This window comes from Cetorhinus maximus, chromosome 18 (assembly GCF_964194155.1).
Source record: "Cetorhinus maximus chromosome 18, sCetMax3.hap1.1, whole genome shotgun sequence".
Taxonomy (NCBI): Eukaryota; Metazoa; Chordata; class Chondrichthyes; order Lamniformes; family Cetorhinidae; genus Cetorhinus; species Cetorhinus maximus.
The window spans coordinates 9,882,821-9,910,185 of NC_135896.1; the positions used below are offsets into that span (position 1 = coordinate 9,882,821).

General features: G+C 46.5%; 1 protein-coding gene across 2 annotated transcripts in view; it reads right to left on the reverse strand.

Annotated features, from left to right (window-relative positions):
* nrxn3a (neurexin 3a) overlaps nt 1–27,365 on the reverse strand; it is a 1,687,706-nt gene that overhangs the window by 977,011 nt on the left and 683,330 nt on the right. For both annotated transcript variants that reach the window (XM_078562069.1, XM_078562067.1), the window contains exons 10-12: nt 19,426–19,545; nt 10,147–10,528; nt 8,152–8,342 (exon numbers count right to left, since the gene is read on the reverse strand). In XM_078562069.1, the coding sequence (XP_078418195.1) occupies nt 8,152–8,342; nt 10,147–10,528; nt 19,426–19,545 (693 nt within the window). The remainder of the gene's footprint in view (nt 1–8,151; nt 8,343–10,146; nt 10,529–19,425; nt 19,546–27,365) is intronic.

Consider the following 27,365-nt stretch of genomic DNA (forward strand, 5'->3'; position numbering starts at 1 on the left):
TACGGCTGGTGCTGTCAACCGGACTCAGAATCACTGGCCATAGTTGAGAGGTGGTGGGGGACCGGTGGGAATACTGGAAACACGGATATCCAGGTGAATTTAGAGGCCTTGATAGAATTTTTTTTACTCCGTTTCCCACCCAACCACAGGCTAGATTGGGTGCCCAGAAGGAAAAAAACAGCAAAAACTGGGAAATGAGAATACTGGTCCGAACTGGTCTTGTATACTTTAAAATGGAACACCAGTAAAAACTGGGAAATAAGAGTGCTGGTCCGAACTGTTTTTCTCCTTCTGGGTGGCTGGCTGCTGGCTAGGCAAGAGGCTTTGTGGTACTAGGCAGCGGCCGGAGTCAGTCCTCCGCAATAGAGGAGACGGGGGACCGTGGGGAGCGGCTTGGAAGAGAGGACAAGAGAGGGAGACTGGATCATGGAGGGACCGGTGGCTGGGGGGGGGGGGGGGGGGGGGGGGGGGGGGGGGGGGGTTGGGGGGAGGGGAGAGATCTCAGAATGGAGGAGGGAGCCATTGCAAGGTTTACTCTCACGGTGTGGGGTGGTGGGGGGAGGAGGGGGAGTGGGGGGGGGGGAGCGTTTGAGGGAGATAAACAATTGCTGGGGCGGTGAGGCCATGGGTGGAATCTTGTGCTCTCACTGATGGTGAGCTTGGGAGATGGAAAGGACATGCACTTAGGCAGGATGGTGACGAACACAAAGTCGGCCATCTTCCCGCCCCCGGTAGAATTAAGTTCTGGGAGCGAAGGCCCATGGTCGACCTTTCCACTCCACTGGCCTATTGAGACCCGGAGGTGGCCAATTAAGGACCACTTAAGGGCGCTGGGACTAACCTAGCTGCCAGTGATTCTGTCACCATGAGGCACTCCTGACAGGTATTACCCTGCGGAGTGCTTGGCACCTCGAGGGGAGGGGGCAGGAAGGTCCCTCAATCAATGGCTCTCAGTGCCTGAAGGGAAGGGCGGGGGGATGGGCTGAAACCCATCCCATTGCCTTTGCTTCCAATACTCCTGTCCCCCTCTCTCCCTGTGACCCCCCCACCACCACTCACCTTTGACCTGGGTCGCTCTCCGATCGTGCAATCGTGGGACTGCGGAGCAGGGCCGAGGGTGGTCTTCCAGCAGCCTCCTCCCTCCTGTGAGGCCCTGCTGAAACGCAAGGGCTGCCAGCCTCTGATTGGCTAGCCAGCAGGTGGGACCCCCCGACACCTCAACAAGATTCTGCCCCACTGCTGGGGTGGGGGGTGGTTAATTTAAAATTGTTGGCAAAATCCACAGCACGGAGCCTCAGTTTAACGTTATAATTACTGACCTGCCCCTCCCAAAACGGATGTTAGCTCAACACCAATTCCATCCCAGTTAATCTGGATTTAGTTGCTCTCGTGCCGTGTTGGAGTTAGATTTCACGGTTTTAACAACTTAACCACAAAAACCATCCAGTCCTGGGGGTGTGGGGGACGGGGGGGGTGGGGGGTGGACAGGGTTCAAACTCTCAACAAAAGAAAAAACGAAAAAAATAATTTGGAAATTCTTTTTTTTTTTTTGCAAACTTGCTGTTCACAAATGGAAATAATGGGCGGAATTGTCCAGATTTGCAATAAGTGAGGTAGTGGGCGGGAAAAAAGGTTTTACCCGCCATACGCAATGGCGGCTTTTCATGCCATATCGTCCCAATCCGGCCTCATTAACCACGCATTCCTGGGAAACATGCCAGGTTGCTGGTGGGCGGCCTCTCATTCACCCACCACGCCATCACCTCGCCGCTTCCTCACGCTGGGCCAAGAAGGCTGCAGCCACCCGATTCAGTGACACGTCCCTGGAACACCTTTTTGGACGCTGTGATGTCCTCTACCCCAGCTCTGGCCGCAGGATGGGCAGCAACTTCGCCAATCCTGCTTAGGAGGCGGTGGCAGCGGTGGTCAGTGCCAACGCCCTGCAGAAGAGGACGGCCACCCAGTGCCGCAAGAGGGTGAATGACCTCTTCCGTTCTGCCAGGGTTAGTCACTCTTCTCATCACTTTCAACTCACGCACTCACAAACCCATCACACATCCACAGGGCCCTCACTCACTGCCGGTTCAAGGGACATCACCATTCACTCTCCCACACACAACCTCATTGCCCTCATCCCGTCCATGGGACCACTCAACCAACACTCACACAGGCCAGACATACTTATCATCTGGCCTGGCAGGCGTCCTGCTTACATTCTCTCCATCTGTATTCATGCAGGACAAGCTGGCACACAACAAGAGGGAGAGTTCGCAGACTGGTGGAGGAATGCCTGACATCAAAGTTCTCACAGACTTTGAAAATAAGAGCCATCCAGCTGGCTAGCGAAGACCTGGACCGGTCCTGTGCTGATGGTGAGGTTGGCGCTGCTCAAGCAAATGAGGATCCAGCAGTGCAACATCCATCGGACAACCATGCTGTGAGTGATGTGTCCTCTACCACAGGCCACTGCCATGCACCAGTTATTGCTCCTTGCTTTCACAGGCACATCTGGGAAACAGCCAACCAAGCCCATGACCCAGAGCCTCGACTCAAGCTCTGAAGACACCTCAGAAGAGGAATCTGCTGAAACCCTAATTGAAGTCCCGACACAGTGCTCACCCACACCCTCCACCAGCGCAGAGACACACACCTCGGTGGGACCTAGCTTTACAGTAGCCCCTGGATCACAATCTGGTGAGCACATCACACTGTCTGATCCACAGCAGGCAGTGACAGGGATTTGCCATGTCTCTGGCACTCAGAGGACTGCTGGAGGCCGGAAATCTGCTGAGATGATGAGCCTCTGGACTCGGTCATGTCACAGTGGCTGGAGCTGCAAAGGCAAGCTCGGGACCATCAGGAAGGGGTGTCCACTGCACTCCTCAGATTGCAAAGCAAGATGGAGGAGTCTGTCCACCTTCAGTCTGAGGTGATAGAGCCAGCATGCCAATGCAGCAAGATCAACACTGGTATGATGGAAGCTGCCATGGAGACCTTGGTCCTGCATTATTGCACGGGCAGAACTCCATTGCTGACACTATAGTTGGCCTCCAACAGTGCCAATGTGAGAGGGGTGCAGGTAGTTCGATCTCACTCCAGATTCCCCTTCTCTTCAAGGAGTCAGCCAGGGTCCTTCAGGCACCCACTGGGAAGAGGATCAGCAGGTGCACGCCCGGGGGCCATCCACCCAGGCGACTCCGGGAGTGTCCGGCCAAACCGAATCCCCTCTTCCTGTGACCCCAGCAGCTCCAGCTCCACAGGCCGAGGGGGGGTGCCACTGCCACACAGCAGGACCCTGAACGCAGGCCAGGGCCCTCCAGGTCTCCGCCCTCCAGAGGACGCCCGCCAAGGTCATCACAGAGAGGGTGTAGCCGTCAGCAGGCTGCCTCCACCACTGCTGCGGATGTCGGGGGAGCACCAAGACGTAGCGGCCGGGTTAGGAAAGTTAAGATGATGAAGTTGCACAGCCTGGGCATGGGTGTTAATCGCTTGTACACAACGTTCACTTTGTTAATAAACTCCCAAGATTGCCTCCCTGCCAATGGCTCCTTGTTCTGATGAGCAGTGTTCGTGTCGCTCAGATGTGAAATCTTGGTCCCTGCACAAGATAAAGGCAGGTCTCTCAGTCCAGGGCCTCTTCCCTGTGCTTTGTGCAACCTTCCCAGCACACTGATGCAGTGCCTTCACTGTCACTGGACACATCGGTCATGCCTGCGCCTCGATGGGGCTCATCATTGCTGCCAAAATGTCCTGGGCCGGTGGCACAGAGTTCCGTCATTCTCTCTGTGTGCTCCAAGCAACTTTGAGGTGCGGCTGGGTCCTCAGCTTATCAGTGTCTGTGTCCGTTGGCAGTGTGGTCCTGAAGGGTTCAGCTCACGAAGGATGCTATAAGATCAGGAGAGGTTAAAGATTGCGCACTGCATCTCCATGATGTGACCCAGTTCACAGAACGCCAAGCGAGGTGGCATCAGCCAGACAGGAATCAGATATTCACATAAGCTACGTGAAGATCTATGGCGTGTCCCCACTACATGTCGTCATCGTTCTCCTGGAAAGTAGGGACCATGGGCATCCACTGCGTCTCCATGACAGGAGCCTTCTCACAGAGGGTATGGGCGCTGCCATCAGCCAGACAGGAGTCAAATGTTTACAGATGCAATGTGAGGATCTATGGAGTCTCCTCACTGCAAGTCGTCATCATCCTCCACGAATCTAGCAACTACGTAGGTCTCCCGAGCGTGCCTGCCTCATCTGGCCAGCGCGAAGGCCTCATCGCCGTTATCCTCACCTTCGAGGACCTCCTCACTCTCATCCCCATCGACTTCCTCCTCATCGGAGGAGACGTCCAGCTCCTCCATTTCCTGCTCAGCTCCTCTCCCCGTTGCAGCACCAGGTTGTAAAGGATGCAGCAAGTGATGACGATGCATGACACCCTCTGTGGATTATATTGCAGGGCTCCACAAGACTGGTCCAGGCATTGGAACCTCATTTTCAGCATCCCGATGGCTTGCTCCACCAAGTTGTGAGTTGCAGCATGAGCCCCCATGTACCTTCTCTCTCCTGCAGTCTGAGGCCGCCGCACGGGTGTCATCAGCCACATCCTCTGTGGGTAGTCCTTGCCCTCGAGGAGCCATCCCTGCAGCCCCTAGTGGCCCTGGAAGACATCAAGGATCTGAGACCCACTGAGAATGTAGGAGTCGTGGACTCTCCCTGGAAACCATGCGCAGGCCTGAAGAATGCGTTTGCGGTGGTCACACACCAGCTGAACATTCAGTGAGTGGAAGCCCATGCAGTTAACCTAGTTGACCTCTTGTTGCCACAGAGATCTGAGCACCATGTGAGTGCAGTCAATGGCACCCTGCACCTGTGGGAAACCTGAGATCTGGGCAAATCCCAGTGTCCTTGCTTCCTGGCTTTCCTGATCCCGGGCAAAGTGCATAAAGTTGTGTGCCGTCATGAAGATGGTGTCTGTAACCTTATGGGTGGATTTCTGCATGAAGGTCACCTGTGGAACCCTGAAAGGAGCCATTGGCATAAAAATTGAGTGCCACGGCCACTGGCAGTGGATGCCCTCCATGCCCCCATGGCATCAAATTCTGCAGCAGATGGCATATGTGACTGACCAGTTCCCTGGACATGCGCAGTCTTCAGCGATACTACTTCTCAGTCATCTGCAGGAATGACAAGCATCGCCTATAGGCCCTGGGTCTAACTCGGCGCTGACCAGCGATGGCTCACTCATCAGCCGTGTGCACGGGAGCCACAGCTGCCCCTTCTTCCTGAGCTGCTGCTCTTCTCTCTGCCCAGCCAGACGCCTCCGTCGCTCTCTTCTCCTACGTCTCCACTCTCTGTAAGCCATGAGGCCTACAGCTAGCTCACCAGGCCCCAAGCTCCTGGTGTACTCCTCCTGCAGAATGAAACAGAGAGACATGTGGGTTAGCTTGGGTGCACTAAGAACCTCTCTTGGTTAAGGTCTGAAGGCCCCTTACTGCTTCCCGGAGAGTGCTGGCCACCACTTGGATGGTCAGAGTTTAGTGTGCTGCATGGCTGCCCGAAACCCCACCACGTCTGCCCCACTCCACCCGACCAATTGGAATACATGCTGTGCCCTCAGCTCAGGCGCAGGCATTCTCCTAACCCGCACTGCAAGCCTGCACTGTTAGCTTGAACCATGGGGGAGACTGGTCCAAACCAGGATGATGATATTGCAAGGGGCTGTGAACACCTCCAGCAGTGACTGCTCCATGGCCGCTTTAGCAAGGAGATTGTACAATGTGTGCAGTTGTTCAATTGTCCGGCAGTCCACTAAAACGTTCATTAATTTGCAGTCTGTGCCTGAGGGGTGAAAATCTCTGGAGCATTGGGTGGCGTTTTCATGCCCCTGCGTTGCTTGAGTGGGCAGATCAGCTAGAGGCCCGACTCCATGAACGTCAATGTGGCTGCGCCTGAACTGTCTCAGCTGCGGAGGAACGGTCGCTTTATACAAAGTTCCCCTGATGCCGTGGCCGTTTCCCGCCTCCCCACCCCGGCAGTTGCTTGTGCACCACCATCAACCGCCCGGCGGCCTTTTGACGCCCCTCCCTTCCCCGCCCAACTCACCTCAACCGCAGTGCCGCCCTCACCCGAACACGCGGCACCTCAACCTCGAGGTCCAACGGGTGACCCTCGCGAGTGCTCGGAGTGCAGCTGGCCAGGCGCTCGCCTTCGGAGCGTCAGCTCGGATGATCCAGCGCTGGGCTGTGATTCCAGCGAGCTGGGTTTATAATGATACGCGGATGTATTACAGCGATGTTCCCAATGTGCGGCGGCGGGTCAGCTCACCTGCCACTGACGGGCGCAGCGGACAATTGCAAACTGGCTCAACGACGTGGTGAAACCGATTTTTGGCCTTTCCTGCCATATTGTCCGCTCACGCCCGCCACTATGCCCGACGCCAGCGGGCAAGGAAAATTCTGCCCAGTGCCTAATATGCTTTAATGTTTTCATTTTAATGCTTCCCATTGCAAGCTAAAACGTGATTATTCAGGCTGCGTTTCAAACAGCACAGCTGCGGAACAGAATTACCAGAGAGCCCAGGATGGTTAATTGGCTGATAGATGTATAAATATCTCACCGCTATGCCACTGACTCCCATCCTGACAAGGCATTTAATGAAGTGACAAGTTTTTCTTAAAGCCCCATTTAAAACCCAAGCTTGCCATCACTATTCATGACTTCTGCATTCATTGTGTCTTTATCCCTTCTAAATCTTGGCCGGGGTTGCTGCATTAGGAGTTCAGGCACTTCACAGTGGCTCCTCAATATCACAGGATTATCATTAGCTATCCATCAGATACTGACGCCAAGATATGAAACTCATAGGAAGGAAAAGATCAAGTCGTCCATCAAGACCGCCCCAAACCACAAAGGCTGGGCCGTCATGGCCAAACGCTCCAGTAAAAGCAAAATACTGCCGATGCTGGGAAGCCGAAATTAAAACAGAAAATGCTGGAAAACACTCAGCAGGCCTGGCAGTGTCTGTGGAGGGAGAAACAGAGTTAACGGCTGGGGTTCTCCGACCCCGTCATGGAGGAACCGGCCGCGGGAGATTCGGCGGTCCAGCCAAAAAGTCCATTGACTTTCGGCAAGGCCGGGCGATCCCGGTGCCGGGCAGGGGTGGAAAATCCCGCCTAACATTCGGAGTCTAATGTACGGTGCTGAAGAGTCATACTGGACTCGAAACGTTTACTCTGTTTCTCTCTCCACAGATGCTGCCAGACCTGCTGAGTTTTCCCGGCATTTTTTTTGTTTTTATGCCACTTTTATTCCAGCACCTGATGGCCACCCACTGCCACCACCACAGCTACTCATTCAGGTTCACCCACACCGGGCCTCATAACCCTTTTTACTAAACATTAAGGGCCAAATGCAAGTGTAAGTTGTTGCTTTTGTCCTGCCTCATTTTTTTTGATTGCATTCAGCAAGCACAATTTTACACCCAAGTCAAGTAAAGCACATGCTCCCGCCCTCACCCTTCCCAGGTTCTCTCCCCCGCTCGAGGCCCTGATCATGCTTTTGCGTTGTTCCATTGGTGTCACCATCCTTTCTAACTACAACTCCCATTCTACGTGCATAAAGCCAAATTCAGGAGTCATAATTTCGGAAATGAGAATGCCTAGTTCCATACTGATGTCCATACATACGCAGAGTCCAAAACAGAGGCAACTGAACAGTGAAATCTACCTAATTCTCTCTGCTTTGACCAGGACCCTAAAGGTCACCTGCAGAGGTCAGTTACTGCACTACATCCTGGGATCCAGCCTGGGGATTTGCTGACTTATTTAGCACAGTTTCACCCTAGTCAGTGAATTTGCCAAGTACCCCAAATTGGGACATACCACATTACACATTACATTAAGCACCCAAGGTATCACATTCCCTGATGTCCGGCATCACATTCCCAAGAGCTGTGGACATCAAGGAGAGTCAAGAGTTTTTTTTTCATTGTTGTGAACCGTGATGGCCTAAGAATTGACCACAGCGATTACAGAAAGCTCCAGTCTCTTTGTGAAGACAGCTCATCGACAGCCTCAGGTGTGTCGGCGGGCGTGAATCTCTGAGCTGAACTGAGTAAATTGAGGTTGCGAGGGGTCTAAGTTAAAAGAAGCTTACCTTTAAGGTCCAGGTTTTTGGCACCATTGATGATCTGAGTCACCGATCTAGCATCCACCTTTAGCGTGTGAGTGTTGCTGTTGTCCCTGGTGATCACCACATTGTGCCATTGATTGTCACTCAGGGCCTTTTCAGAGTTCCCTTTGATAACATTTGGTCCATTTCCCAGATCGAACACATAGTGGATGTATCTGCAGAAGGACAAGGATTCATCAAGTTTTTTTTAAAAAAAAAATCCCGGAGCCAGGACTGGCGAACAAAGGATATCAACAAACAAAAATTAAAAATAGGAACTCGTATATATTGTAAACTGCAATTAAACATTAGAATTGCAATAAAATATTACACAGCTTAACCGAAAAATGCACGTCATATAATTAATATTAAAATTAAAAAGTAGAAAACCGAGAAGCTGTGCATACATCACAGATTGATTGTTAAATTTACATTCAACTTTGGCAATGAAAATGTTAACCAGGTCCTTGATAATTATTTAACATTCTTTCTTTTTCAAAGAAAAGCACTCTTGAATTTCTTGATTCCTGGGATGGCAGGATTATCGTATGAGGAGAGATTGGGCCGACTAGGCCTGTATCCGCTGGAGTTTAGAAGAATGAGAGGGAATCTCATTGAAACGTATAAAATTCTGACAGGGCTGGGACAGACTGGATGCAGGGATGATATTACCTCTGGCTGTAGGGTCTAGAACAAGGGGTCACAATCTCAGGATACGGGGTAGGCCATTTTGGACAGAGATGGGGAGAAACTTCTTCTCTCAGAGAGAGGTTGGTGAACCTGTGGAATTCTCTACCACAGAGGGCTGTGGAGGCCAAGTCACTGAATATATTTAAGAAGAAAATAGATAGATTTCTAGACTCTAAAGGCATCAAGAGGTATGGGGAGAGAGTGGGAGTGTGACATTGAGATAGAGGATCAGTCCTGATCATATTGAATGGCGGAGCAGGCTCGAAGGGCTGAATGACCTACTCCTGTTCCTATTTTCTATGTTTCCCTTCTCAAAAGCACCGACTATCTTTGTAGGGTTCCATAGATAGCTTTCATTCTCTGATGCCTTTGTCCAGGTTTCTCTTCATGTGTGAACTTCAACAATGTGGATAAGCAAAGGAAGAATTGGCATTTGTGTGTTGCCTCCTGATGTCTCAAAGCTCCTTCAGAGCCAATAGCTTAAAGCAATGTCACCGCTGTGATGTGGGGAGATGGGGCTGGAAAGGACATGAAAGCTCGGAATCTGTCACGTTGAAAGGTGGTGAATGGGATGAAGATATACAAGATACCAACTGGAATAGCAAAGGTTAAAAGCAGCACTATTCCGGGGCAAAGCGTCAGTCTCAGAGCGGGGAGATCTTTGTACAAACAGTTCGAGGGTCAGGGGATCACTTTGCAGAAAGAACGCATGTATAAAAATGGGGTGGGCTCGTGGAGGCAGAAGTCCCCGAATGGTTGAAGAAGCCATCCGAAGCTATGATGTGAGACTGAAGGAAATGAGCTCAATGGCTGGAATGGCCTGTCTGATCTCTACCTATCTTTGTAATTAAAATAATCTATTGTTCTAACTCACTGTTCGACACAAGGAATGCCAGAGAAAATGAACCCACAGCCAAGACCAATTAAGTTCAACCATTCACATGAAAGTCAACAAGCCAACAATTATTTTTTTGGGGAGGAAAATATTAGCTGTGTTCCTCTGATCTAATTAGTTAAATAAGCACTTTTTAGGATTTGTTTTAAAGGTTGTTGTGACAATACAAATACAAAGTTTGAGGAGTAATTTCTACGTTCTGATTTAAACTACCATTCACCCTTAGCTGACTGACTGGGTACTTGCTTTGAAACTAAGGCATCTTATGTTACAGCCCCGCAATCTCCCTTCTTTACATTTACACTGGTCCTGCTCTCCATGAGTCATTGACCAACAGCAGATGTGGCGAATCCAACGACAGCTCGCACAAAGCGACCCAAACAAGTTCCGCCTACCCTTTAACTAGTTCCACAGCAATGAAGTCGTTGCCATCTCCGCTGTTGAACAGGATGAATCCATCAGGGGACGTGGTCTTGAACTGGAAGAAGAGGTGCATGGACGTGTACGCCTGCAGAGTAGCCAGGGTCAAGTAGCTGTTCTTGGTTTTGAAAGTGACGGGGTCTGCGATAATGGACCTCATGCCGAACCTGGCGTTTATTTCACAATATTCAATGTCCCCATTTTTGCACAGGTCAATGTACATCATTCCATTGAACATCAAGCTCTGCAGGTGCCCGATGAAGCTGGACGGGGCAACGGAGATGAAACGCCGTTCTGTCATTATCCCCGTCTCGATGTTGTGAAATTCCAGCCGTGTGTGGTCACCGAGCATTTGGCCTGAAATTGCAAACAAAGTACATAATCATTGATGCTGGCCAGCTCAATCCCGACCTCCCCCAACCATTCTTTTGTAGTCGCTGTGAACACAACTGGGCCAGGTGCAGAACCAGCTAGGTACAAGGTCAACCTTCCATTACTTCGCCCCTATCATTTCCATTGGTTTTATTTATTCATTGAAAGAGTGCAGGCAAGGCCAGCATTTGTTGTCCATCCCTAATTGCCCTTAAGGAGGAGGTGGTGGTAACTGGATGGCTTGCTAGGCCAATTCAGAGGGCAGTGAAGAGTCAACTGTGGGTCTGGAGTCACAGATGGGCCACAGCGGCTAAGGACAGCAGGTCTCCTTCTCCAAATTACATTAGTGAACCAAATGGGTTTGTACAATGTTCCGGTCATTTTAGGGTCACCACTATGGATACTAGCTTTTTTATTCCAAATTTAGTTAATTACCTTAATTTGCATTCTCCAACTACCATGGTAGAATTGGAACTTATATCTCCAAATTATTAGGGGGAGAACGTTGTGTCGTGGTAATGTGACTGGGCTGGTAATCCAGAAGCCCCAGCTAATGCTCTGGGGTCACGGCTTCAAGTCCCACCAAAGCAGCTGGTGGAATTTAAATGCAGTTAACAATAAAGTTGGTCTCGATAATGATGACCATTAAACTATTACTGATTATTGTAAAAACCCATCTAGTTCACTCATGTTCTTTAGGGAAGGAAATCTGCCACCCTTACCTGGTCTGGTCTACATGTGACTACACTCAGCTCAAGGGCAGTTAGGGACGGGCAACAGAGGCTGGCCTTGCCAACAATGTCCACGTTCCATGAAAGAATGAAATAAGAAACAGTCTAAGCCTCCAGATTACTAGTTCAATAACATAACCAATATATAACTGTCCTGAATAAGGTGCTTCAATCCTATCCTCAGAACATCTTGCAACAATGTGAACCATGAAGTTTACCATCTTGAGATTTCTAGTTTAGGACAAACGTGTGCAAATTAGACTCTGTGGACTTGCTCGCTAGTATGTTACATTATTTAGTTCCCATTTTATGAAAGTAACCCAAAATCTAGTAAGCACTCAGCAGATAGAAACGCTGGATGGCACTTTTACTGTAGGAAGAAACCTCCACATCTGTTTACAGTTGAATTAATCGTTAATAAAAAGTCACTTTAATGCATCACTTGGGGATGGTATTGCGCCTAAGGGTGCATTTACTTCACAATTGTAGAGTCAGTTAACATGGTAATTTTAATGTCAGTGCAGCCTAAATCCAGGTCACAGGCTGATGTCAGAGCTGAACAAAGCAGAGAGATGCTCTATGGGGGAGGAATTCTTGCTCATCTTTGTCTCTGAGTCAGTTCTGGGCTTCACACTCATTTTAGTCTCCTACGTTTAGCATCTGTACAAAGCTGTTTTAGCTTTACCCTAGACTTGTGGAGTGTAAGTGCACTTTAAAAGAGTGGGAAGTTATGAGGTTCAATCACTTGTGTGTATTGAGTAAGTTGATCCCAGCCAGGACTGTGTTAAGGTAACTACAATTGAGTTGCTAATCTGGGCGTTGAAAAGGGTAAACAGTCCACATCTAGTTTCTAATTGTTATCCTATAACCCTAGACGTTTACAGTTCTGTAACTTTGGATGAGACCAGGTCTGGACTGGGATGTAATGTTCCTGAAATATACTGCTGACTGGACTCATACTGGAGGGTTGCACCTTCAGAAGAGGAAGTAAAACGAGTAAAAGAAAGATATAATTTATTTTTAGACAAAGCTAGCTTCTGAATATTCGTAGCTTTGGCAACAGTTTCAAGTTTCCATGGAGGGATTTAAACGAGAGGCACATGCAATATTTCTGAACACATATTCGGAATTAAACTTCAAAATGTTGCATATCTTTCCTTGTATCCACACAGAGTTTGTTTCAAATTCTAGTAGCCAGTACACATATAGGTTGAAATTCTAAGATAAAAGCAAAAAACTGCGGATGCTGGAAATCCAAAACAAAAACAAAAATACCTGGAAAAACTCAGCAGGTCTGACAGCATCTGCAGAGAGGAACACAGTTAACATTTCTAATTCTACTGTGTGTATGTAGTGCCGTCTGGGCAGTTTCCCAATAGTCAGTGGACTTCAAAGTTTATGAAGTGGTATGATCGGGTGTTATATAAATGGAAGTCTTTGTTAAGAGATCAATGTTTCCAATGCAAGTTTTCTCTTTTTCTTCCTTTGGAACAACAAACTTACTTGAAAAGAACTTTACGAAGAATTAAAAGATAATTTGCAATTCATATTAATAAAGCCATCGTCTCGCGTGACCGGGGCTGTGAGAATAGAGAAATAATGGGGCGTAAGGAATCCATAAGTTTGAGGGCCTGGTAAAGAATTAGTGGGAATAAGAGGTGACACGTTCAACACAGCGAGGAACAAATGCAAATACGGCAAAGATTTGGAACTTTGGGGAAGCAAGAGAGAGAAATATTCAGCTAATGGGAGACTGACTGCAATCAATAAAATGGGAAGACAAGAAAAGTTCCAATGGAGACCAAGAAAACATTTGGGACAAGAGACAACAGAAGGATCACTTTCATGACCATCTTTTCCTTGTATCCTGCTCAGGAATGTCGGAATTTTTAGAAAAACCTCCTCGTGTTACTCAACTCTTGGATAGGCTTAGGCTTTACTGAGCGTTGGTTCCCATTGGTTGAGAGGGAAAGAAGTACCTGTCACGAAGGAGGGCTGGAGAGGCTGAAGAAGAGATGGTGAGTCCAAGAATGTCAATGAAAGGAGGTCTGAAGATTGAGTGGTTGAAGGTAAGAGGTGTCTGCTGTGGATCAGACATGGGGTTGGGTGGGGGGGGTGGGTTGGGGTCATACAGAAAGGGTGTCTCCACAAGATTCAAAGGAAGGTTTTATTCACCCATACAAGTGCAGAATCCTTGAGATGGACTGTACTGCAACATGAAAGCATCCTTCTCTTTTTCAATTTCTCACTCAGCCCCTCTCCTACCCAACCACCGATTGCAAATCAGCTTGGTGGGGGGGGGGTGGGGGGGGTTTAAATTAACTCTGAAGCACAAAATGCTGCTGGACATGATTTGGTTTGTCCCGAATCTCAACACTTTTGTTCTCCCAGGGTTGTAAAGCAATGAGCCAACCGTGCCTGGCTGTTGCTGAGTTGAAGTCCAAGTTATTCGCAGTTGCCGGTTGCCATCTGCTGGCTCATCCTGGCAATGGCTTGATGGAAAGTCAGTTCCATAACAAGAAAATCACACAGGAGATTCAATCAGCTCTTCAAACTATACTGAACACTACATCTCCCCAAGAAAATACAGTCAAAACACTTCTGGGAAGGTGAGCTCCTGTTTTAAAGTGACCGGATAAACTTTGTGCTATACTGACCACCGGAAACATTGCTGCACAATTTGGACTTTGACATTCCAACGTCAATTCATTTTTTAAAAAGAAATGTAAAATGTTTTATTGAGGAGGTGCCGATTCATGAAGGGGGGACACACCTCCAAACATCATCTGTTTAGAAAAAGCATCTCCGGCGAGCTCTCTCATGCTTAGGTGCAAATAATCACCAAGGGGCCAGGGTTTTACTGCCCTGCCGCTGTATATATACCCCGCACCCCCCAACCCGCCCCCAGCAGAATGCGGAGAGTCATTTAAATCTTCGCTCAGTTCGCCGGGACTGTAATAACCCGCCGGGCGGGAGGGGAGGGAAGGACCGTAAGTAAAATCCTGGCCCAGGACTGGACTCTGTGGAGGGACCTCAGACAGGACAGACAGCACATGGATAGTGGAGCCTGGCTGATTTTGAGTCCTACGAATGGGTGGGAAATAGTGTGGGTCCCCTTACAGGGGTGGGGGGAAATCTCTCTGTCCAACTTTCTTCATCGCCCAGGTGCAGAAGAAGAAAATCTCTCCACAATGTCTAATCGCATTCTGATTGTTCTCTTTGTCCTTTAATTCCACAGAATTCTGTAAACTTGTGCGACCACAGCAACTAGCTTCAGAGCATCATCGAGGCTGATAGCAGGAGGGAGCTGGGTTAATAGCAGTAATGATCCAGGGGCAGGCTGGAGGCTGATAGCAGGAGGGAGCTGAGTTAACAGCAGTAATGATCCAGGGGCAGGCTGGAGGCTGATAGCAGGAGGGAGCTGGGTTAACAGCAGTAATGATCCAGGGACAGGCTCTTCTCCTGGCTGCGTCACAGGCACAACTTCACCCTGGCTGCACCTTCACCCCTGCATCCCTGGCACCTCGGGTGATTTGGAGGGTCAGATTTAAGCGTCAACCATAGCTCGGTGGGTGGCGCTCTTACTTTGGGGTGGTGAAGGCCGAGTGTCCAACTGCCACTCCAGAGATTTGAGCGCATCATTCGGTGCAGCAACTCAGAGAGTTCCGCACTGTCACTTGAGTTGACCCGTCTGACCTCTCAGGCAAAGTGTGAAAATCCCATGGTTCTAGTCAAAGAAGGAGCAGACAGTTCTCCTCAGGCACCGGCCAACACTTAGCAACCAACGCTATCAAAAGATCTGCTCATATCTGGCCCAGTGCTATTTGTGGGGTCTCGCTTGTGTGCCATGTGGCTGCTTAATTGCAGCATCGACAATGCTTTTTTATTCTTTGTAGGCATCACTGACGAGGGTTGCCCATCCCTAATTGCCCTTGAACTGAGTGGCTTTCTAGGCCATTTCAGAGGGCAGTTAAGAGTCAACCACATTGCTGCGGGTCTGGAGTCACGTATAGGCCAGACCAGGTTAGGGTGAAAGATTTCCTTCCCTAAAGGGTATTTAGTGAGTCGGATGGGTTTTTAACAACAAACAATGGCGTACTCAGTATTGCTGAGGCTGGCTTTATATTCCAGGTTTTATTAATAAGAAGGTTAAATCGCAATTATCCTGCCGGCGTACTGATCTCAGAGCAGAATTTCCAGGATGCAGCACTCACCCCACCAGGCCGCAGTTACCTGCTAACCTCACTCCTGTCCGGAGCCAGAGAGAAGCTCAGCAAATGCAGTGTTGTGCTCCCCATGTGCTCATACTGAGGGTTAGGAGAGTGTGGTTAGGAACATAGAAATACAGATCTCAGTCCCAAAATCTCCAATGGTCCCACTGTCGACAGCCTTTTGCAGGGAGAGGGTTCCAGGTCTTCACTGTCCTTTATGTGGGAATGGGTGTTATTTATGTGACGATCAATGATACAAATGTGGGAGTAGCATCTGTTTATATTACCAAATATAAAATGTTAACAAGGTGATCTTGCCTTTGTGTTGGGCTGAAGCCAGAGTGAATTCAAAGCAGCATTAGGCTGCCTGCACTGAGAAATGTTTCCTGCAGCTAGGCATTTATGTTCGACAGAGTCAGGTTGGCATTTGACACCAGAAGTTAAAAGGCCATTTTCACCTGAATGTGGCAGCACACCAATTCCCCCAGGATAAAAATTACTCTCATCGACTACATTATAAAATATTGCTGAATTTCTAATGTATCAAATCTGCAAAAGAGCTCTGTTTATATCAAGCTTCAGTCCCTGGAAATTTAACAGAAGGTTATTTCCCTTGCTCCCAGCTACCATCAATTAATTTGTACAGTTTGTATTCATTTCAGCCAAACTGCCTTTTATGGTGCTTTATCATTGTGCTTCAGGTGAAAACAGGCAATGCACAGGCCTGGTTGCCAAGGCCACCCTCACCTCTGTTGTTAGTATTATGTGAAAGAAAGAACTTGTATGCATTTAATGCTGTTTCTGGCCTCAGGACATCCCAAAGTGCTTGAAAGGAACGAAGTACTTTTTGACGTGTCGTCACTGTTGTTATGAAGGAAATGTGGGAGCCAATTTACACTCAGCAAGCTCCCACAAACAGCCATGCCATAACGAGCAGGAATTCTGTTTCCGTGATGCTATTTGAGGCTTTTTTTCCAAAACAGTGCCATGGGATCTTTTACGTTCACCTGAGGTGGCAGACGGGGCGGGCCCTCAGTTTAATGCCTTTTTCCAAATACGGCACCTTAAAGACTGCAGCACTCCCTCAACAACTGCACTGGAAGCATCAGCCTAGGTTTTGTGGTCAAGTCTCTGGATTAGGACTTGGCCACAACCTTCCGACTCAAAGGCGAGAAGTCTGCTCACTGGGGGGCCACAGCTGACACTGTTGGTTTAAGCCCTGAGTGAAAAGCAGCTAATCCTGGTCAGGGTTAGTTCCAATATTCAGCAAGCACTTCCAGGTGGCTTTTACAGAAAATCACTTGCATCGTGTTGAGAATGTCAGGGAACAAGCATAGTTAGAAGTCAAGTTTGCAACTGAGGAAAGGAATGCAGGAGGTAAAAGCTTCTTTGGGTCAGTGGGTAGCATTCCTGCCTCTGAGCCAGAAGGTCCACGTTCAAGCTCCACATCTGGGGCTTGGGCCCTCTAGTCGATGTTGACACATCAGTGCAGAGCTGAGGGAGCACCTAGCTGCTTTTAGCTGCTACATCTTTTGGACACAATTTTTAACCAAAGCCCCATCCATTCTCTCAAATCGACGTAAAAGATCCCAGTTGAAGACCACCAGCAGACCAGGCCTCATGCCAAAATTTGTCCTTCGAGAAAGGCCATTAAAAAGCATATTAACTGTCTGTCCATTAAACTTTACAGCTGAGTTAGGAAATAGTTTAAAGAAAGATGATTTGAAAGATCACTTAAACAAAAGGGTCTAGATGACAGCTAAAGCTGCATTGCTTAAATATTGCACAGCTTGGGAACAGACCATTCAGCCTCACTGGTCCATGTCAGTGTTTATGTCCATTTGAGCCTCCTTTCCTTTTTTAAATTCTTTCAAGGAATGTCGGCATTTGGGCCAGCATTTTGTTGCCGATCCCTAATTGCTCGGCCATTTCAGAGGGCAGTTAAGAGTCAACAACATTGCTGTGGGTCTGGAGTCACACGCAGGGCAGACCAGGTAAGGATATTCTTCCCTAAAGGGAGGGCATGAGTGAACCAGATTAGATCTTTACAACAAATTGACAATAGTTGTCATGTCAGGTTTATTAATTGAATTTAAAATCCACCAGCTGGCATGGTAGGATTTGAACCCATATCCCCAGACCTAGGCCTTGGGCTTACTAGGCCAGTGATATTACCACTACACCACTGTCTCCACTTCCCTTGCTCCAACCCCTCTTCATCTAACCCAATCGTCATGTTCTTTGACTCCTTCCTCCCACATGTGTTTATCTAACTTCCTCTTAAATGCCTCTGTGCTGGTCGCCTCAACTATATCTTGTGGTAGTGAGTCCCATATTCTAACTGCTCTCTGAGAATGGAAGTTTCTCCTGAATTCCCTATTGGATTGATCAGTGACTTTGGGCGGAATTCAATGGAACCCACTGGGGCAGGCAGGATGGCAGCTGGGTCCGGAGAATCGGGTGGGAATCCCCATGACTGATTTCCGACGACAGGAAAACTGTCCCACGTTTAGTGGGAGACGACGAGGGCCCAACGCAGGAATTCCACCCACTGGCAGCGGGATGTCAGTTAGGACTCATCAAAGAGCCACTTGGGAATCATTCCTGAGCCTACTGGGATTTAATGGTGGCTCAGGGATTAGACAGGACTCACACAGGTCTCCCTCGCCTCAAAAATACCGGCTGGTAAACTCTGTCAGTGTTTCCTGAGGCCTCGTAGGGAAGAGGCATCCACATTCACAGTTACTCAGTTCCCAACTGAGGGACCTGGCACTGGGGAGGGTGGTGGGGTGGTCACTGAAAGCCAACCCCTGCCCTTGCCATATGATGTCCTCTCCCCCACCCCACATCGCCGGTGACCCAGTGCTCATGACCCCCCCAATCCAATCCGCCCAATCCCTGGTGAAGGCCTCAGTGCATTAATGGCAGAGGTCAGCGCTCTCAGTGCTGGACAGAGCTGCTGTCCTCTGATTGGCTGGCAGCTCTTGGGGGCGGGATTCCTGCCCGACTGGGGCCTTGATCGAGTGGGAGGCCCGATGCTGTCCGGGTAAGTGCCTGATTGCACTTAAATTGCCTCAGGCCTCTCAGAGAAAAACAACCCAGGGTTCCCAACAGTTCTCCAACCATATGTGTGGGATGCCAGTTGCCAACACTAAATTCCACCCTATTTTACATTTATGTCCCCTTGTTCTGATCTCCTCTGCAAGTGGAAACATCTTCACTACATCTACTCCATCAAACTAAATGCTTTCATAAATCTTAAAGATCTCTACCACTCAAGTCTTCTACTTTCTGGAGAAATGAGCCCCAGTGTGTTCAATCTTTCCTGATAGATGCCAACAGTTCTGGTATTATCCTAGCAAACCATTTTTTTTTCCCCCCAGCACCTCTATATCCTTTTCATAATATGGAAACATGAATTCGTCACCAGTACCCCAAATGTGGTGTCTCTAAAGTTCTGTACAAGGTTAACATAGCTCTCTCTGTTTTTAATCCTCTCTCTCTAGAAATGACCGACAGGATATTGCTTAAATGATCTTTTTTTTGTTCCGTGTTCCAGTAAATGTTGCATTCATTCAAACTATTATTGTATCTGCACACAAGCCAAGGAGAGCTAAACACCAAATCCAGCATGTTGGCATGTGTAGCACAGATGGAGATCAAACCTAAGACTGTCTTCACTTGTATTCCCTTCACTATGCAGGACAATTCATTTACCCACTAAGGCAGGGGAGGTGCTAACAGGTCATTTTTGCAGCAGAGTTAACCTGGACTCAGGGTACATCAGACACTAAACAATTATTAGCATTAAAAATTGAAAATAGCTCCAAATTCATTATATGTGCGTAAAGACTATTAGATCCACTCTTAAATTGAATGTTATCTTATAATCAATAACGAGAGAGTAATGAGACTGTCTCGAGAAAGTAAGTGATCGTACCTTCCGCAGTGACTTCATCGACCATCAGCTTCAGATTTTTACCTCGACGAACCACTCGTACTGTGTGCCAGTCATTGTCATTGAGTTTTTGTCCAGCATAAATTGTCTCTGGTCCTTTGCCTGGGGAAGGTGTTGGGCAAAAAGTGTTACTTTGCACATTCAAGATCAGCCTGTTGACATTACATTCATTAGGGCTGCAATAAAGACTGTATTTCTGAATTGAATTTTCACAAAAAGCACCTACAGTTGAACGTCCATTTAAAGAGCTCTGACCCTTCATTATTGACTAAAGCACAGTTCTACCTAATTCACTCCCACACCTGTCGCAAAGAAGCGCAACATTTTGATTCTATTTTCCGAAATCTCCAAAACAAACCTTTATTACAGCCCTAATGTAAGCCATTCAAACAAATACAACATTTAACAAAACATCAAACTCAATAATACCCCATCTAGCTCAATATGGTCGCATCCATCTCAGGTTCACACTGACTTTGAGGACCTTTTAGATATTCCGATTTAAAAGTGTGGTGAGGCAAATAGATAACTATAAGTCACAGATGTTTGTCATTAACTAGAGAGAAACAACTTGAACGATTTAAGTGATTGATTTAATCTTTTGCGGAATCCTTTTCTGCATTACACAATCTTAATATTAAACCTAGATGTATCTCCTACTCAAGCGCTGATGGTCACAGCTATTGGTCCCTTTCTCACTCAAAGTGCTCATTTCAAAATGAAACCAGTTACAAAAAACACTATAGACATCTAGACTTGGTTATTATTTTTGATCGGTCTATATAACCAACTGACTACTATACTAACATCCACTCCACTCAGTTTTAAATTCTCACTGGCCTTTCTTTGCGGTTACATGCTGTGTAAAACAAAGTCATGATCAAGGGTAAACTTGGCTGTGGAGCAATCTCGGCACCTTCTCCACGTGTCCAGTTGCTAATTCTAACTACGCTGTTGGAGAGGAGCTGGTCAGCACGATCCTCTTCTGCAAGCAAGGGTACGAAATGAATGTTCTTCCACTCCACAAGTAAAATAAAATGCGGGGTTTATACAGCCAGGCTGCAATCTCACATATTTCCTAGTGGTCGCCTCAAGAACGTACTGATATCCCAGCACTTTGACAAGCTGAAGTCCCAGTGCACCGCAACAGTGCTCCACGCTTCGTACCTGAGGCTCTCGATGCCAGGGTTGTCCAGTTAAATCGTGAACAGGAGATTCCCCTGAAAGGTGGGTGAAAAATCAAAGGGGAAGCAAGAGCTGTTGCATCGCCTGTTCTGCCAGTGATGAAGTGGTGTAGGGAATAGGGGAAGTGAGGGGGAGAAAATGACTTCAAAATAAATGGCTGCAATCTGATCAAAAGAACTGTAATTGGCCTGGGGAGAGACAGCACGTAGACAGGAGGACAGGATGGCAATTGAAAAGGTAATGCAAAACCGCACTCAAAAATGCTCACAGAAGATGTCATATTGAAGTATCGTTTGTGGAGCTTGTTGTGAATGTAACACGGATGCCCAGATGATGGTGCTTCAAAAGTGAACAGCCCATTAAGTCCGAATAGTCATATACAACAGAGGCTTATAAAAATATTTAATATGGAATACTTTAACAAACTGTTACCATAAGTATCTCACTAGTGATGCATTTTTCACCTTGTGTAAACAATTAGCAGCCAGTTATAAACTGCAATGTGTTCAATCTTTTCTCATCAAGGACCTGAGAAACAACAACAGCAACTTTGACACAACAGGTTTGTTGTGTAACTCAACACAATACGAAACCTGCTATTTTGTGCATAAACAGCTATCTTCTGAAAGCGCTGCACATCTGGAACCAAAACGCACACAGAAGATTCCCTCTAAATCCAACAGCCTCCTCTTAAATTTTCTCTAATTTCTTTCCTTATATTTGCTGGAAAAGGTGCCCACCAGCCGCACGGCCAGTTTTTGATCGAGAAGCTAGCGTGTTCTGCACTTTGGACCAAACTGTGGACACCACCAATGGGAATCGCACCATAAGCTCAGAAAGGTACACAAATAGGAGGGGCGGGGGGATAATCGGTGTCAGATTTTGGCTCCATCACAGAGAGCCAGAGTCTTGTAACAAAACAACCTCCCTCACCTTGCAAACTGCCTACAGAAGCCTCAACTAATCTCGACCCCGAGACTGGTCCACTGAGCCCAAACAATTACAAAAGTTGCTCAAAGCCACTTTTAAGTAACTCTTAAAATTTAAAGTGCATCATCACTAACTGGATAAAAGCAACCACAGGATGCCCAAAGTGGGAACTAATTTAGTTGATACTGCTTAAATACAACCTACTGCAAAACAACCCGATGGGCCTACAGGCATGATGAAACTTCCTGTCACAAACAAGCCCGAACACAATAGTACAAACAAGGTGTCTGTTTAACAGTTAATTGGGTCAGCAGCAAATGCTGGCCTTGCTAGTGATGCTCACATTCCCCCGATGAATAAAACAAAATTCCCAAACCCTACCAATGCTGCAACTGCTTTGCATCTGTATTTCATCTGACAACCCTTCACTGCACATTGCATCAAAGAGGGGAAACACATCTCAATGGATTTATTCCCAACAACACCCTTCCTTCTGTGTTTTCTGTTCACTTGAAGGTCCATCCCAGTACCAAGCACTAGGAGATATGAGAGAAAGGAAAGGGGGAAAAGGAATAAAAAAGAAAGAAAAGCAAAAAAGAAGGCAAAAGGAAGAAAAAAAGAAAGAAGAGAGGAAAAGGAAGAGAAAAAAAAAGACTTGCATTTACTTGGCGTTTTTCAAAGTGCATTACAGCCAATGAAGTACTTTTTGAAGCGTCTCTCTTGTTATGTAAAAAGTATGGCAGCCAATTTGTGTACAGCAAACTCCACGAACAGCAATATGATAATGACTAGACAATCTGCTTTTGTGATGTTGATTAATGGATAAATATTGGCCAGGACACAGGGGGTAATTCCCCTGCTTTTCTTCGAAATGGTGCCATGGGATTTTTCTACATCCACCCACGTAGGTAGATGGAGCCTCAGTTTAATGTCTCATCCAAAGAACAGCAACAGCACAGTGCAGCACTCCCTCAGTACTGCACTGGAATGTCGGTCTTGATTTTTGTGCTCAAGCCCTAGAGTGAGACTTGAACCCATAACCTTGTGACTCAGAGAGACGAGAATGCTACCAACTTGCCGAAAAATGAACTGTCCATTGTTTATCTGTGCAACACATAGAGTTTAAGGAACTTCCACCCTAATCCGCTCTCATTCCATGGGAAGACAACGGTGTACTGGTAATGTCACTGGACTAGTAATCTTAAGGCCCAGGCTAATGCCCTGGAGATATAGGTTAAAATCCCACTACAGCAGCTAGAATATAAAGCTAGTTTCAGCAATAGTGACCATGAAATGATCATTGTAAAAAGCCATCTGGTTCACTAATGTCTAATTAGGGTTGGAAAACTTCCACCTTTACCTGGTCTGGCCCACATGTGACTCCTGATCCACAGCAATGTGGTTGACTCTTAACTGCCCTCTGAAATGGCCCAGCAAATCACTCAGTTCAAGGACAATTAAGAATGGGCAACAAATGCTGGCTTTGCCAGGGATCCCCATATTCCATGAAAGAAAAGATGAATCTGTCTTCATTAAGCCCCTTATTGTCTTTGTGTGTCTGCCAACACTACTCTCACTGGCAACCCTGTGAACTGATCCTGAGCTTCACACATTATCTTACATGATCTTCATCTTTGCTTCTTCCAGATTCTTTACTCTATTGAAATCAAGCCATTCGTCTCCTACTCTTTCCCAAACATCACAACCGTGAGAAATCCTAACCTTCTTTCAGACTTCCCTACATTCCACAATTTACAGGCTTGAAAAGCTTCAACTCGTCTTAATGACTTAATGACTTACCTCATTTCTTGCAATTTACTGATGTTCCGCAATTAAAACTCTTCAGTTAGGTTTCTAACAGGTGCAATGATGTTGTCAAGACATTTTTTTCAAGACAAGGTGCCTCAGATAGAATCTTGAAGAGACAATCTTACCTCAATTGCACTATTAGAATGTGACTTCATATTTCTGATACAGACTGATTGAGTTACCACACATTCTTCATCTCCTTAGTCCTTCATACTTTTTCTTTCTTTATTCTTTCATGGGATGTGGGCATCGCTGGCAAGGCCAGCATTTGTTGCCCATCCCTAACTATCCTTGAACTGAGTGGCTTACTAGGCCACTTCAGGGGGCAGTTAAGATCAACATTGCTGTGGGTCTGGATTCACATGTAGGCCAGGCCAGATAAGGATGGCAGATTTCCTTCCCTAAAGGACATTAGCAAACCAAATTAGTTTTTATGACAATTAAGGATAGCTTCATGGTTACTACTACTGAGGCATTTCCAGGTTTTTTTTATTAATTGAATTTAAATTAGATACAAACATATGAATCAGGAGAAGGCCACTCGGCCCCTTGAGCCTGCTCTGCCATTCAATACAATTGAAGCTGATCTGATTATAACCACCCACCTCCCTGATAACCTTTCACCCCTTGGTAATCAAGAATCTATCTACCTCTGCTTTAAAAATGTTCAAAGACTTTGCTTCCACTACCCTTGGAGCAAGGGAGTTCCAAAGACTCACGGCCCTCAGAGAAAAAAATTCTCCTCATCTCTGTTTTAAATGGGTGGCCCTTATTTTTAAACAGTGACCCCTAGTTCTAGATTCTCCCACACGAGGAAACATCTTCCGCCCTGTCAAGAACCATCAGGATCTTAAAAGTTCCAGTAAAGTCACCTCTTACTCTTCTAAACTCCAGTGGATACAAGCCTAGCCTGTCCAACATTTCCTCCTAAGACAACCCACCCATTCCTGGTATTCATCTAGTAAACCTTCTCTGAACTGCTTCTCATACATTTACATCCTTCCTTAAATGCGGAGACTAATACTGTACACAAAACGCCAGATGTGCTCTCATCAGTGTCCTGTACAACTGGAGCACAACCTTCCTATTTTTACATTCAATTTCCCTCGCAATAAATGATAACATTTCCTAATTACGTGTTGTACCTCCATACTAACCTTTTGTGATTCATGCATTAGGACATCCGGATCCCTCAGAGTCTCAGAGCTCTGCAATCTCTCACCATTTAGATAATAAGCTTCTTTTTTATTCTTCCTGCCAAAATGAACAATTTCACATTTTCCTACATTATACTCCATTTGTCAGGTCTTTGCCCATTCACTTAACCTACCTATGTCTCTTTATAGCCTTATGTCTTCTTCACAGCTTACTTTCCTGCCTACCTTTGTGCCATCAGCAAATTTAGCAACCATACCTTCGGTCCCTTCATCCAAGTCATTTATAGAAATTGTAAAAAGCTGATGCCCCAGCACTGATCCCTGTGGCACACCACTCGTTACATCCTGCCAACCAGAAAAAGACCCATTCATGATTACTCTCTACTTCCTGTTAGCTTGCTAATTTTCTATCCATGTTAATATGTTACCCCCTACACCATGAGCTTTTATTTTCTGCAATAACTTTTGATGTGGCATCTTATCAAATGCCTTCTGGAAATGTAGGTACAGTACATCCACTGGTTCCCCTTTATCCACAGCACATGTGATGCTTTCAATGAACTCTAATAAATTGGTTAAACATGATTACCCTTTCACAAAACCATGTTTAATCTGCCTGACTGCCTTGAATTTTTCTAAGTGCCCTGCCATAACACCTTCAATGATAGCTTCTAGCATTTTCCCTATGACAGATGTTAAGCTAACTGGCCTGTAGTTTCCTGCTTTCTGTCTCCACCCCCCCCTCCTTTTGAATAAAAGTTGCCAAGGTGCGATATGAACCTGTGCCCCTGGGCATTAGGCTGGGCTTCTGGATTATTCGTCCAGTGACAGTACCACTACACCACTATGCTGAAGCTGAGATTTCTGTTCTCAGGACCGAATTTAAGTTGCTTGGGGAAAGAATTCGGAGCTCAACTGAAAAAGCCAGGATTCGCTTCACTATTAAGCAAGTTGTTAACAATTGCAACTTTTAACTTTTCACACCCTATTGAGATTTGATCACTCACATTTGTGGGGCGCTCCTTACATAGGAGAATGCTACAAAGCACTTAATAATAATGAAAAAGAGGGCATTGAGCCTGAAATGGGAAAAAATTAAGGAAGAAAAGCATGGTCAGAGACAAGTTTTTAAGAGAGAAGTCGTGGGGTGAAATTGCTTCCAGAGGCAGCGGAATAACGACGCCAATAAATTAAAAACAAAAAACTACTGCGGATGCTGGAAATCCAAAACAAAAACAGAATTACCTGGAAAAACTCAGCAGGTCTGGCAGCATCGGTGGAGAAGAAAAGAGTCGACGTTTCGAGTCCACATGACCCTTCAACAGTTCTGTTGAAAGAAACTGTTGAAGGGTCATGTGGACTCGAAACGTCGACTCTTTTCTTCTCCACCGATGCTGCCAGACCTGCTGAGTTTTTCCAGGTAATTCTGTTTTTGTGACGCCAATAAATTGTCTGCTTGAAATGGGATTATATGGGATTAAATTTATTGTATTGCCCCTGCCAACACCAGGGCTTTTCAAATGTAATTTTTCCCCTGCCAAATTTTCATTCCTCTCTCCCAAAAGTGCTCTTGCATACTTGGGGTATGGATTATAGCAGCGGTTCTCCTCAGACACAAGGTTCACTGTTGAACCGCTAGCCTAGACAATGAGTATCAACAAGTTTTTTTTCAAACTGATCAGCACCTTGGGATCCAAAGTGAAAACATGGCGTCAGATGGGTTAATGCCACATCAGCAGTTAAAGGTGCCATACCCCTTTCCATATCTTGCATCCGCTATTATCTCAACCGAACTCACATCGTTAATAATGTCACACTGAATCAAAGTCAAATGAAGGAAATTGAGGGAAAAATAATATTTGAAATATCATTCTCAGCTCGTCACTTAAGGGCTGCTTGACGGCTTCAACATTCTTTGTGACGCTCCAGCTTATCCTGCGGTACAAACAGGGTGGGAGGTCAGGGGAGATTGAGTGGCAGGACCGTGGAGGCACTGCGCTGTCAGAGGTGCCATCTTTTGAATGAGACATCAAAAAGCCAAGGCGCTACCTGTACTCTCAGGTGGAGGTGAACAACCCCAGGGCACGAGTTTGAAGATATTTTGGATGCAAACTTGAAGTGCCAAAAGTCGCAAGGCTAAGGGCCAAGAGCTAGAAAGTGGGATTTGATTCAACATCTCTTCTCAGCCAGCATAGGCACGGTAGGCTGAATGACCCACGCACCCACCACCCCCCTTCTGTACCGTGATTTTCTACATTTCTATGTTCCTCCCTAAACCTCTCCTCCTCCTTATCTCTCTCTCTCTCCTTCTTTAAGATACTATTTAACAAATAGTTCTTTGACCAAGATTTCAATCTCCTTAAGTAGCTTGGTATCAAATTTTTAACTGATAGCTCTCTGCAAAGCTGCTTAGGATGTTTTCCTACATTAAAGGCACTACATAACTACAACTTTGTTGTTGCTTGGTTTTACATGTTGATTATTACGTGAAAATTTGTGGGTGCTTGCTGTGTACAAATTGGTTGCAGTGATTCCTACAGTGATTACACTTCAAAAGTATGTCATTGGCTGTGAAGTACTTTTGGGACATTCAGGAGTCATGAAAGGAGCTATATAGATGCATGTCTTATTATTATTGTAAAATACGATGTTAATGTGATGAAATTAAGACACTGTCATTGTAAAACTTTGGCCCGTTAGTCTGGAAAAAATAAAAGTGTTGACAAGCGAAGGACTAAGTTACCTAATAGAGATCTTGTACTTGTGCGGGCATCCTACGTTCTTTATTTAACCACAATTTAAAGTGTTTTTCTTTTAGAATAAAAGGGCGAGCGATCTTAC